Consider the following 14,453-nt stretch of genomic DNA (forward strand, 5'->3'; position numbering starts at 1 on the left):
TGCTATTAGTAAGCTGGCCTCTCTTTGCTGAACCTGGTTCATTTCTGTGTTTGTCATTTCCTCTTACCTCACCGTTATTATTTGTGGGGGGCTTGTATCTTGCTTTGGGGTCCCTTTCTCTGGAGGCAAGAGAGGTCTTTGTTTTCTTCTCCTAGGGGTAGTTAGATTCTCCGGCTGGCGCGAGTCATCTAGCGATCACCGTAGGCATGATCCCCGGCTACTTCTAGTGTTGGCGTTAGGAGTAGCTATTTGGTCAACCCAGTTACCACAGCCCTATGAGCTGGATTTTTGTATCTTGCAGACTTACACGTTCCTCTGAGACCCTGTCCACTGGGGTCATAACAGTATGCCAGGCCAGTATTAAATGTTTAATGCATTGCAGAAGTGGGATTATAAGAAAGAGAATTTTGAGTTTTTTTTTCCCTCTCTCATTTTTTTTTTTTTTTTTCTTTTCCCCTTTACCTCAGAGTGGCTTAAGCTTGCTGCAGACATGAATGTCCAGACCTTGATTACAAGTGTGGACCAGCTTGCCGCTCGTGTGCAGGGTATACAAGATTATGTTACCAGAAATCCTAGGTCTGAACCCAAGATTCCGATTCCTGAACTGTTTTCAGGAGACCGATTTAAGTTTAGGAATTTCAGGAATAATTGTAAATTATTTTTGTCCCTGAAACCTTGTTCGTCTGGAGACTCTGCTCAACAAGTAAAAATTGTTATTTCATTCTTACGGGGTGACCCTCAGGATTGGGCTTTTTCGTTGGCGCCAGGAGATCCGGCATTGGCTGATATTGATGCGTTTTTTCTGGCGCTCGGTTTACTTTATGAGGAACCCAATCTTGAGATTCAGGCAGAGAAAGCCTTGCTGGCTATGTCTCAGGGCCAGGACGAGGCTGAGGTGTATTGCCAAAAAATTTCGGAAATGGTCCGTGCTGACACATTGGAACGAGTGTGCACTGGCCGCTAATTTTAGAAATGGCCTTTCTGAGGCCATTAAGAATGTTATGGTGGGTTTTCCCATTCCCACAGGTCTGAATGATACCATGTCCCTGGCTATTCAAATTGACCGGCGGTTGCGGGAGCGCAAAACCGCAAATTCCCTCATGTTGTTGTCTGAACAGACACCTGATGTGATGCAATGTGATAGAAAAACCGCAAATTCCCTCATGGTGTTGTCTGAACGGACACCTGATTTGATGCAATGTGATAGAATCCTGACTAGAAATGAGAGGAAAATTCATAGACGCCGGAATGGCTTGTGCTACTACTGTGGTGATTCTACACATGTTATCTCAGCATGCTCTAAACGTATATCTAAGGTTGTTAGTCCTGTCACCGTTGGTAATTTGCATCCTAAGTTTATTCTGTCTGTAACTTTGATTTGCTCACTGTCATCTTATCCTGTCATGGCGTTTGTAGATTCAGGTGCTGCCCTGAGTCTTATGGATCTCTCATTTGCTAAGCGCTGTGGTTTTATTCTTGAACCATTAGAAAATCCTATCCCTCTTAGGGGTATTGATGCTACGCCATTGGCAGAAAATAAGCCGCAGTATTGGACACAGGTTACCATGTGCATGACTCCTGAACACCGCGAGGTGATACGTTTTCTCGTTCTACATAAAATGCATGATTTGGTTGTTTTGGGGCTGCCATGGTTACAGACCCATAATCCAGTCCTTGACTGGAAGGCTATGTCAGTGTCTAGTTGGGGCTGTCGTGGTATTCATGAGGATTCCCTGCCTGTGTCTATTGCTTCTTCTACGCCTTCGGAAGTTCCGGAGTACTTGTCTGATTATCAGGATGTCTTTAGCGAGTCCAGGTCCAGTGCATTGCCTCCTCATAGGGAATGTGACTGTGCAATAGATTTGATTCCAGGCAGTAAATTTCCTAAGGGAAGACTGTTTAATCTGTCGATACCTGAACATACCGCTATGCGTTCATATATCAAGGAGTCTCTGGAGAAAGGACACATCCGTCCGTCTTCTTCCCCTCTTGGTGCGGGATTCTTTTTTGTGGCTAAAAAGGACGGATCTTTGAGGCCTTGTATTGACTATCGGCTTTTAAATAAGATCACTGTCAAATTTCAGTATCCTTTGCCGCTGTTGTCTGACTTGTTTGCCCGGATTAAAGGTGCCAAGTGGTTTACCAAGATAGACCTTCGTGGTGCGTACAACCTTGTGCGCATTAAGCAAGGGGATGAATGGAAAACCGCATTCAATACGCCCGAAGGTCATTTTGAGTACTTGGTGATGCCTTTTGGGCTCTCTAATGCCCCTTCAGTTTTTCAGTCCTTTATGCATGACATTTTCCGGAACTATCTGGATAAATTTCTGATCGTTTATCTGGATGATATTCTGGTTTTTTCTGATAATTGGGACTCGCATGTGGAGCAGGTCAGGATGGTCTTTAAAATTTTGCGTGAAAATTCTTTGTTTGTCAAGGGCTCAAAGTGTCTTTTTGGTGTACAGAAGGTTCCCTTTTTGGGGTTCATTTTTTCCCCTTCTGCTGTGGAGATGGACCCAGTCAAGGTCCGAGCTATTCTTGATTGGACTCAGCCCTCGTCAGTTAAGAGTCTTCAGAAGTTCTTGGGTTTCGCTAACTTCTACCGTCGTTTTATCGCTAACTTTTCTAGCATTGTGAAACCTTTGACGGATATGACCAAGAAGGGCTCCGATGTGGTTAATTGGGCTCCTGCTGCCGTGGAGGCTTTCCAGGAGTTGAAACGTCGGTTTACTTCGGCGCCTGTTTTGTGCCAGCCTGATGTCTCGCTTCCCTTTCAAGTTGAGGTGGATGCTTCAGAGATTGGAGCAGGGGCCGTTTTGTCGCAGAGAGGCCCTGGTTGCTCTGTTATGAGACCTTGCGCCTTTTTCTCTAGGAAGTTTTCGCCTGCGGAGCGAAATTATGATGTGGGCAATCGGGAGTTGTTGGCCATGAAATGGGCATTTGAGGAGTGGCGTCATTGGCTCGAGGGTGCTAAGCATCGTGTGGTGGTCTTGACTGATCACAAAAATCTGATGTATCTCGAGTCTGCTAAACGCCTGAATCCTAGACAGGCCCGCTGGTCATTGTTTTTCTCCCGTTTTGACTTTGTTGTCTCGTATTTACCAGGTTCAAAGAATGTGAAGGCCGATGCTCTTTCCAGGAGCTTTGTGCCTGATGCTCCTGGAGTCGCTGAACCTGTTGGTATTCTTAAGGATGGTATTATCTTGTCAGCTATTTCTCCAGATCTGCGACGTGTGTTGCAGAGATTTCAGGCTGATAGGCCTGATTCTTGTCCACCTGACAGACTGTTTGTGCCTGATAAGTGGACCAGCAGAGTCATTTCCGAGGTTCATTCCTCGGTGTTGGCAGGTCACCCAGGAATTTTTGGCACCAGAGATCTGGTGGCCAGATCCTTTTGGTGGCCTTCCTTGTCTAGGGATGTGCGGTCATTTGTACAGTCCTGTGGGACTTGTGCTCGAGCTAAGCCTTGCTGTTCTCGTGCCAGCGGGTTGCTCTTGCCCTTGCCTGTCCCTAAGAGACCTTGGACACATATCTCCATGGATTTCATTTCTGATCTTCCGGTGTCTCAGGGCATGTCTGTTATCTGGGTGATATGTGATCGCTTCTCCAAGATGGTCCATTTGGTTCCTTTGCCTAAGCTGCCTTCCTCTTCCGATCTGGTTCCTGTGTTTTTCCAGAAAGTGGTTCATTTGCACGGCATCCCTGAGAATATTGTGTCAGACAGAGGATCCCAGTTCGTTTCCAGATTCTGGCGATCCTTTTGTAGTAGGATGGGCATTGACTTGTCGTTTTCATCTGCTTTCCATCCTCAGACTAATGGACAGACGGAGCGAACTAATCAGACTTTGGAGGCTTATTTGAGGTGTTTTGTCTCTGCTGATCAGGACGATTGGGTGACCTTCTTGCCGTTAGCTGAGTTTGCCCTTAATAATCGGGCTAGTTCCGCCACCTTGGTTTCGCCGTTTTTCTGCAACTCTGGTTTCCACCCTCGTTTTTCTTCGGGTCATGTGGAACCTTCTGACTGCCATGGGGTGGATTCTGTGGTGGATAGGTTGCAGCGGATCTGGAATCTTGTGGTGGACAACTTGAAGTTGTCACAGGAGAGGGCTCAGCGCTTTGCCAACCGCCGCCGCGGTGTGGGTCCCCGACTACGTGTTGGGGATTTGGTGTGGCTTTCTTCCCGCTTTGTTCCTATGAAGGTTTCCTCTCCCAAATTTAAACCTCGTTTTATTGGTCCTTACAAGATATTGGAAATTCTTAATCCTGTATCCTTTCGCCTGGATCTTCCTGTGTCGTTTGCTATCCACAACGTGTTTCATAGGTCCTTGTTGCGGCGGTACGTTGTGCCTGTGGTTCCTTCTGCTGAGCCTCCTGCTCCGGTGTTGGTTGAGGGCGAGTTGGAGTACGTGGTGGAGAAGATCTTGGATTCTCGTCTCTCCAGGCGGAGGCTTCAGTACCTGGTCAAGTGGAAGGGCTATGGTCAGGAAGATAATTCCTGGGTGGTCGCCTCTGATGTTCATGCGGCCGATTTAGTTCGTGCCTTTCACGCCGCTCATCCTGATCGCCCTGGTGGTCGTGGTGAGGGTTCGGTGACCCCTCACTAAGGGGGGGGGTACTGTTGTGATTTTGCTTTTTGCTCCCTCTAGTGGTCATTAGTGATTTGACTCTGGAGCGTCTGTCTTTTTCTATATCCTCACCTGGGCCGTTAGTTCAGGGGCGTTGCTATATAAGCTCCCTGGACCTTCAGTTCAATGCCTGGCATCGTTGAAATCAGAGCTAATCTGTTGTGCTCTTGTCCTCTGATCCTGGTTCCTGTTTTTCAAGCTAAGTCTGCTTCTTTGCTTTTTGCTTTTGTTTTGTTTGGTATTTTTGTCCAGCTTGTTCCTATCTGTATCCTGACCTTTGCTGGAAGCTCTAGGGGGGCTGGTGTTCTCCCCCCGGACCGTTAGACGGTTCGGGGGTTTTTGAATCTCCAGCGTGGATTTTTATAGGGTTTTTGTTGACCAGATAAGTTATCTTGCTATATTCTGCTATTAGTAAGCTGGCCTCTCTTTGCTGAACCTGGTTCATTTCTGTGTTTGTCATTTCCTCTTACCTCACCGTTATTATTTGTGGGGGGCTTGTATCTTGCTTTGGGGTCCCTTTCTCTGGAGGCAAGAGAGGTCTTTGTTTTCTTCTCCTAGGGGTAGTTAGATTCTCCGGCTGGCGCGAGTCATCTAGCGATCACCGTAGGCATGATCCCCGGCTACTTCTAGTGTTGGCGTTAGGAGTAGCTATTTGGTCAACCCAGTTACCACAGCCCTATGAGCTGGATTTTTGTATCTTGCAGACTTACACGTTCCTCTGAGACCCTGTCCACTGGGGTCATAACAGACCACTAACTGTGACACAAGTCACTGCCACACATTGCAATCACAGCTACACCTGCAACTCTTATGCACACCTATGGACTTCATCCGTCTCCATGCACAACTTAGGGAGAACACACTGTGACCGCTACCTGTGACACGAATCACTGCCTCACATTGCAATCACAGCTACACCTGTGACTGCCTTGCACACCTATGGCCTTCATACGCATCTGTACCCATTCTGGGGAGCACAAACAGCGCCCCCTAGCTGTAACAGCGGTCACTGCCTCACACCTTATAAAAATGAAAGATTATGAATAATTTACACATACTGTTTACCAAAATTGTACCAATAAAAGAACACAACCTGTTCCAGAAAAACAACACTTCTATGTCAATAAAATGCATTAATAAACATTTTTACGAATCAATCATATTTAAAAGGGTTGTGCCATGAAAAAAAGTTCATTTTAATCAACAGATCTTAGAATAAAAATAAGTCCCATAATTGGATGTGTTTCTAAAAATGTTCCTGTGCTAAGATAATTTTATAAATGTGCCCCTGCTGTGTACTGTGTAATGGCTGTGTCTGACTGTGCAGGGACATATCTGATCATACTACAGCTCCTGGGCAGGGGAGGATGGAAAAGAATATACAGACATTGCAGTAGAAGATCACAGCGGATTCCTTCTTTGATATAAAATATTGTTTAAAAATAGGCAGGGAAATGTATATACCCTCTTTTACTCCCCCCCCCCCCCCCGCCCAGGAGATGTGGTATGATCAGACTATATCTCTGTATGGTCGGACACGACCATTACACAGTACACAGTAGGGACACATTTATACGATTATCTCAGCAGCACAGGAACATTTTTTTAACACATCCAATTGTGGAAATTATTATTAGTCCAAGATGTATTGATTAAAATCTACTTTTGTATGTGGCACAACCCCTAGTTACCATGTTGAATTATCTGTGGCAAATACATTATGTCACATGGTTCCAAAATACATGCATTTTATTAAAGAATATGTCCTTACCAGTGATTGAGACGAACAAAGTGCTTGTCATGTATGAATTGGTTGATACCTCTGAGCTATCTGCAAGTGAACAGATTCATGTAATAATAAATTAGCAGTATAGATATTATTAGTCATTTATAGAAATCAACCCTAGTAGTGGCTGTAGCGTAGTTCTTCATATAGCAGATTAAAAAGAATTAGTCCTAACACAGATCCTTACTTTTCTCACTGCTCCCAGTACAGATCATTGTGGTCCCCACTGCTCCCAGTACAGATCCCTGTAGTCCTCATTGCTTCCAGTGTAGATCCTTGTAATCCCCACTGCTCCCAGTACAGATCCTTGTTGTTCCCACTGCTCCCAGTCCAGAATACTGTGGTCCCCACTGCTCCCAGTACATATCCTTGTGGTTCCCGCTGCTCCCAGTACCGATTCCTATGGTCCCCTCTGCTCCCAGCACAGATCCATGTGGTCCCACTGCTTCCAGTGCAGATCCTTGACATCCCCACAGTTCCCAGTACAGAACCCTATGGTCACCACTGCTTCCAGTGTAGATTTTTGAGGTCCCCACTGCTCCCAGTACAGATCATTGTGGTTCTAACTGCTCCCACTACAGATTCCTCTGGGTCCAACTGCTCCCAGTACAGATCTGTGTGGTTCCCACTGCTGACTGTATTCTACTTAGAGAATGTACCATTTATAACAACTTTTTGTTTCATGTCTAGTGTTGAGCATTCCGATGCTGCAAGTATCGGGTATCGGCCGATACTTGCTGTATCGGAATTCCGATACCGGGATTCCGATACTCTTGTGGTATCGGGTATCGGGTATCGGAACAACATTAATGTTAAAATGTGTAAAATAGAGAATTAAAATTAAAAATATCGCTATACTCACCTGTCCGACGCAGCCGGGACCTCAGCGCAGGAACCGGCAGCGTTGTTTGTTTAAAATTCCCGCTTTTACATGGTTACGCGAAGTCCCGGCTTGTGATTGGTCAGGGCGGCCATGTTGCCGGGCCGCGGACCAATCACAGCAAGCCGTGACGAAAATACGTCACGGCTTGCTGTGATTGGTCCGCGTCCCGGCAACATGGCCGCCATTAACCAATCACAAGCCGTGACGTCACGGGAGGCTGGAAACGCGCTCATTTTAAAAAGGGCGCGTGTCCAGCCTCCCGTGACGTCACGGCTTGTGATTGGTTGCGTCGCGGTCAACCAATCACAAGCCGGGAGGCTGGACACGCGCCCATTTCAAAATGAGCGCGTCCAGCCTCCCGGCTTGTGATTGGTTGATCGCGGCGCAACCAATCACAAGCCGTGACGTCACGGGAGGCTGGACACGCGCCCATTTTAAAATGAGCGCGTGTCCAGCCTCCCGTGACGTCCCGGCTTGTGATTGGTCAGGGCGGCCATATTGCCGGGACGCGGACCAATCACAGCAAGCCGTGACGTAATTTCGTCACGGCTTGCTGTGATTGGTCCGCGTCCCGGCAACATGGCCGACCTGACCAATCACAAGCCGAGAATTCACGTAACCAAGTAATAGCGCGATTTTTAAACAAACAACGCTGCCGGTTCCCTCGCTGAAGTCCCGGCTGCGTCGGACAGGTGAGTATAGCGATATTTTTTATTTTAATTCTTTCTTTTACACATTTATATGGTTCCCAGGGCCTGAAGGAGAGTTTCCTCTCCTTCAGACCCTGGGAACCATCAGGGATACCGTCCGATACATGAGTCCCATTGACTTGTATTGGTATCGGGTATCGGTATCGGATTGGATTCCGATACTGTGACGGTATCGGCCGATACTTTCCGATACCGATACTTTCAAGTATCGGACGGTATCGCTCAACACTATTCATGTCCTTTAATCATTTTTTACTCATCTGCATATAGTGTCCCCTAGCCACGGCATCTAACTTCAGGCCAAGGCTGCTGTGTGGTCCACTATCAAATGCCTTTGAAAAAAATCTGTCTTCTTTTTTTTTTTTCAGATGGCCTTTTTTTTCTACTACTTCCTTCTATCTTTCCTTCACCCCTCCTGACATGTATAGTGCCATGGAATAAATGGCTCTATAATAATAAATAATAATAATATTGTCTCCTTCCATCATTCTCCCCTTCATATAATCCTACCATCCCTCTATTGGTATGCAACATTACTTGCCTAGATCCTCATGATGGGTTAATATAATAGAATAGCGCAATGCCAGAAAGGTAACAAATGTATGTACCAAGTAAGAGAAAGCTGTGTAATTAATACAAGATGTAGGACGTCTTATATGAATAGTTTATCTTCAATGGCTGGTTACCTACCAGATGTACTGCTTGTATGGGATAGAATTGTCGATTCAATGGGAGAAGTTCTTAGATCATCTGTGGTCTGCTCTGAAGTTTCTATAAATATATATAGTAAGATACCATGAACATGTGATATTATTAGTAATCTACTTACAGTATTACATTAGAACTGGCAGAAGTGAAATAGAAGGCGCCTTCATTTAATCCTTTTACAGTTGTGCTCAAAAGTTTACATACCCCGGAAGAATTTTTGCTTTCTTGTCCTTTTTTCAGAGAATATGAATGATAACACCAAAATTTTTTCTCCACTCATGGTTAGTGGTTGGTGAAGCCATTGTCCAGTTACTATGTTTTCTCTTTTTAAATCATAATGACAACCCAAAACATCCACATGACCCTGATCAAATGGTCACATACTCTGGTAATTTTTGGCCTGATAACTTGCACAGAAGTTGACACAAATGGGTGTGAATGGCTACTAAAGGTAACACCCTCACATGTGACCTGTTTGCTTCTAATCAGTGTGTGTGCATAAAAGCTGAGAGACTTTCTGGGATCCAGACAGACTCTTGCATCTTTCATCCAGCCTCTGACATTTCTGGATTGTGAGTCATGGGGAGAGCAAAAGAATTGTCAATAGATCCACGGGAAAAAGTAGTTGAATTGTATAGGAAAGGGATACAAAATATATCCAAGGAATTGATAATGCCAGTCAGCAGCGTTCAAACTGTGATTAACAAATGGAAACTCAGGGGCTCTGTAAAAACAAAACCTCGGTCAGGTAGACCAACAATAATGTTGTCCACAACTGCCAGGAAATTTGTTCGGGATGCAAAGAAAAACCCACAAATAACATCAGCTGAAATACTGGACTCTCTGAAAACTAGCGGTGTGGCTGTTTCAAGATGCTCAATAAGGAGGCACTTGAAGAAAAATGGGCTTTATGGTTGAGTCGCCAGAAGAAAGCCATTACTGCATAAATGCCACAAAGTATCTCACCTACAATATGCAAAACAGCACAAGACAAGCCTCAAAACTTCTGGAACAAGGTAAAGTGATTAGACCAAAATTAAACTTTTTGGCCACAACCATAAACGTTACATTGGGAGAGAGGTCAACAAGGCATATGATGAAAGGAACACCATTCCTACTATAAAGCATGGAGGTGGATCGCTGATGTTTTGGGGATGTCTGAGCTACAAAGTCACAGGAAGCTTGGTCAAAGTTGAAGGGTAGATCAATGCAGCACATTATCAGCAAATACTGGAGGCAAATTTGCAATCGTCAGCCCAGAAGCTGTGCATGGGACATACTTGGACGTTCCAACATGACAATGATCCAAAACACAAGGCCAAGTCGACCTGTCATTGGCTACAGCAGAAAAAAAGTGAAGGTTCTAGAGTGGCCATCTGAGTCTCCTGACCTCAATATGTTTGAGCCACTCTGGGGAGATCTCAACAGCGCAGTTCATGCTAGACAGCCCAGGAATTTACAGGAACTGGAGGCTTTTTGCCAAGAAGAGCGGACAGTTTTACTATCTGAGAAAATAAAGAACCTCATCCACAACTACCACAAAAGACTTCAAGCTGTCATTGATGTTAGAGGGGGCAATACATGGTATTAAGAAATGGGGTATGTGAACTTTTGATAAGGGTCACTTGGAAGTTTTGGGTTGTCATTATGATTTAAAAAGAGAAAACACTGTAGTTTGACAATAAATGGCTTCAACGAACCACTAACCATGAGGGTTTGGTGTTATCAGTCATATTCTTTGAAAAAAGGCCAAGAAGCAACAATTCTAGTGGGGTACATAAACTTTTGAGCACAACTGTATACACTTTTTTAAGCATCTAGTCCTTTATATTGCAGCTTATCCCCTTCACGTCATATGTTGTATCCCTGTCTTTCTTGTGGGCTCGCACATCAAGCCCCCGTTATTCTACACAAATGATCATTGATTTAATTAGCCATCATGTGTCACTAAAAGCTATGGGGGAGTGGAGCACCGCCTGCAACTGTTAACTTTTTAAATGTCACTATCAATCTATGACAGCACCATTTAACATGTGCTGACATAGGGGCATATCATTTCATGCTCCCACCAGTGACGTGATCACATCAGAGGAGAGATAAATTGTAACAACTCTGCTGGCATCACTGCATGGCCTCTTATCTCTCACACTATCTTACCCACAGCTCCAGGTCATGTTGTGGTTTCTGTTTCTCACCAGCTCCATATTCTGTGCCTCTGCTCTCTGCATGCTTCCTGGCTGTGTGCATAGGGGGCGGCGCCTGAACTCTCTGGTTCTTGTAGGAATCAGGGCGCACCTGTCTAATCTGTTCCTGACCAATTACCAAGAGGCCTCCAGTATTTAGTGCAGTTCCACCCAGTGGACTGGGCCTGTGCAATGTGTTAGCTCGGTTTGTGTTTAGCTTCTGAGTTTGCCAGGCCTTGCTCTGTGTTGCTCCCTCTCTCTAGAGGCTTTTCTCGTTGCCTTGCCTTGATCTTGTTGTCCGCCCTCCAGGAGGCAGAATATCCTGATCCCTGTGACTTTTTTCTTGTTCCTTGTCTTGTTCCAGTACCTTGTCTGAACTTAGTCCTATCTCTGTCTCCTTGTCTGTGGCTTCCTTCCCTGCTGTGTCTTTCCTTGTGTTCTCAGTCTGCTTATGTTCCGCACTCTTGCAGCTCTGCCTGCTCTGAACCCTTGTGACTTTGCCTGGGCTCCACTCTTACTGCTTTGCCTCTGCTCCGCACTCCTGCGGTTCTGCTCCGCTCTTCTCTGATGCTGCAGAGACTTCTTGCTGCAGCTCCTCTCCGCATTCCTTGTGGTTCTGCTCTGCTTAGCTTTTGCTTCTGCAGAAACCTCTTGCTGCAGCTCCTCTCTGCATTCCTTGCAGTTCCGCTCTGCTTAGCTTCTGTTGCTGCTCCATCTCCTGCTGCTCTACCATTCCTATCCGCAGCCTTGCAGTTCTCTCCTGTGTGAACAGGTCCCGACCTGTTCATTCACACTCCATTCCTTCTTGCTTGTTTCCGTACCTGCATCTCCTGTGTGAACAGGTCCCAACCTGTTCCTTCACACTCCATTCCTTCCTGCTTTTTTCTATACCTGCATCTTCTGTGAGAACAGGTCCCTACCTGTTCCTTCATACACCACACCTTCGTACACCATTCCTGCCAGCCCTGTGTCTCTGCCGTACCTGCCAGCCCTGTGTCTCTGCTGCACCTGCCAGCCCTGCATCTCTGCCGTACCTGCCAGCCCTGTGTCTCTGCTGCACCTGCCAGCCCTGTATCTCTGCTGTACCTGCCAGCCCCGTGTCTCTGCAGTACCTGCCAGCTCTGTGTTTCTGCCGTACCTGCCAGCCCTGCGTCTATGCCGTACCTGCCAGCCCTGTGTCTCTGCCGTACCTGACAGCCCTGTGTCTCTGCCGTACCTGCCAGCCCTGTGTCTCTGCCATACCTGCCAGCCCTGTGTCTCTGCCGTACCTGCCAGTCCTGTGTCTTTGCTTCACCTGCCAGCCCTGTTTCTCTGTCAGCCCTGTGTCTCTGCCTTGCCAGCCTACTCGTCTGAGTTTCAGCCGTGCTCTTCTGCCAGTCCTGCCTGATGCCCGCATCTGTCCTAGGGTTCCTGTTCTCCAAGTGGGATCAGCAGCCACAGCCAGACACCACCCTGGAGTAGCACCTGGCAGCTACCTGCCGCACAAGTCTGACCTCACCATCAGAGGCTCCAGTGAAGACCAAGGTAGCTGTCATAGTCACGCCCCTTCCAGGGTAGTCTGGTTTGTGGCACAGTGGGGCCACAAACCCCCCGAGCTCATGCCTACCTGTCAGGGCATGAGCGTGACAGAAATTAAATGGGAAATTGGACTCTTTTTTTTGCGGTCGCCGTTATTCCGTTAATAACGGTGATTGCAACACTGGGGTTAGTAAAAACTGACCCAATTCAGGTTCTATGAGGTCTCAACTACCCCCAATAGCCGAGTCCCCAGAGAAATTTCAAAGCAGGGGCGCTATACACTTATTTCCCAGTGCCGTTAAAAAGCAGTGCTGAGGCATAAGTACCCTTAACTGGCACCATTAAAGGTGTATTGGTGGTTGAAATGGGGTTAATATGGAAATGATTTGATAAGATCTATGGGCCGGACATAGATCTCCCTGAAAATCTGCCTCCAAAGCTTATTTTTATTGAAAGGTTAGTGATACCAGTGTGAGACATGTAATTCAGGACAGGAAACCGTCAGTCATTACATGTCTCACACTGTGGTAAAACTTCCTTTCATTTAAAATAATCTCTGGAGGCAGATTCTCTGGGAAATCTATGTCCGACCCATAGATCTTAACAGATCATTTACATGCTAAGAAAAATACAGACTTCTCTGGAATAGTACATCAGATCACAGATATTTAGGTATCATTTAATTCTGGTTCCTATGACCTACATGCCCAGTTAGACGGCTCAGGAGGGTTGATCCTACTGACAGATTCTCTGTAATTTAATGCAATCTAAGAACTACTGCAACAAATGTAAAGGTAATTGTTACATATGACAGATGACGGGATCATTTAAAATCCAAATTCATCTGCATGTATATTGTTTGCTGCAAAATATTTCATTTTATTATTATGCTCTGGAGGCTCGCTGGACATTAGAGCATAAAAACATAATATGTGAAAAAAAATTCTTCTGCTCACCTCACCACTCATGTTTTTGGCTCCTCAATGTCACCCAAACGGAATCACCGCTGCTCTCCTGTGCCTCTCCCGCCTGACGGGATTTCCAACTTTGATGTAGCTTGGAAGAGATCTGTGCATACACTTTGATATCAGGACCCAGTGACCCTTTGGAGACTTGTATAGAACCCTCCCAAGCCCTCCTAAAAGCTAGAAGTGCTGGCCCAGGTTTAGAGGTCTGGGGATTTCGGCTTGAGCAGTGATATGAAGATTGGTAACACAGAGGGGCTGATGGGGTGAGTATAAGGATTTTTTAAAAAGCAATTTTTTTGGCCTTTTATGGATCAGAAAAATGGAGGCTAGTGGCCACCACTTTGCTGATTCCACGCTGAAGTGAATTACAAAAATGTTCACATTTTGAAGAATGCAGATTTTTGGAAAATTCAAGTAAAAGTCATCTCTATTAAATATGTATGTGCTAAATAAGAGAAAACTGCACAATTGGTACTGTTCTCTGTACATGTTACATGAATAATTTATCTAAAATACCTGGTTACTTACCTGATGCGCTAATTGTCAATTCACTGGAAGAAGTTCCTAGATCATCTGTGGTCTGCTCTGACGTTTCTACAAATGTACACATGGTAGGATACAATGAACGTGTAATAATATCTTCTAGTCTACTTACATGGTGGGGATATCTGAGACGTGGCTGGATGAGAGCCATGACTGGGCTGTTAACTTGCAGGGCTATAGCCTGTTCAGAAATGACCGTACAGATAAGCGAGGGGGAGGGGTGTGTCTATATGTAAAATCTTCCTTAAAACCCATCCTGCGTGATAATATAGGTGAATTTAATGAAAATGTGGAGTCCCTGTGGGTGGAGATAAGGGGAGGGGGAAAAAATAATAAATTACTGATAGGGGTTTGTTATAAATCTCCAAAAATAATGGAAGCAATGGAGAATATCCTCGTAAAGCAAATAGATGAAGCTGCGACTCAAGGAGAAGTCATTATTATGGGGGACTTCAACTACCCTGAAATAGATTGGGGAACAGAAACCTGCAGTTCCAGCAAAGGTAATCGGTTTTTGACAACTATGAGA

The 14,453-nt window shown here is 45.6% G+C and overlaps 1 protein-coding gene across 1 annotated transcript in view; it reads right to left on the reverse strand.

Annotated features, from left to right (window-relative positions):
* Positions 1-14,453, reverse strand: part of LOC143774829 (uncharacterized) — a 122,200-nt gene that overhangs the window by 81,676 nt on the left and 26,071 nt on the right. The window contains exons 4-6 of the mRNA XM_077262598.1: positions 13,910-13,975; positions 8,695-8,775; positions 6,397-6,456 (exon numbers count right to left, since the gene is read on the reverse strand). Coding sequence (XP_077118713.1) covers positions 6,397-6,456; positions 8,695-8,775; positions 13,910-13,975 — 207 coding nt within the window. The remainder of the gene's footprint in view (positions 1-6,396; positions 6,457-8,694; positions 8,776-13,909; positions 13,976-14,453) is intronic.

This window comes from Ranitomeya variabilis, chromosome 5 (assembly GCF_051348905.1).
Source record: "Ranitomeya variabilis isolate aRanVar5 chromosome 5, aRanVar5.hap1, whole genome shotgun sequence".
In the NCBI taxonomy this organism is placed as follows: Eukaryota; Metazoa; Chordata; class Amphibia; order Anura; family Dendrobatidae; genus Ranitomeya; species Ranitomeya variabilis.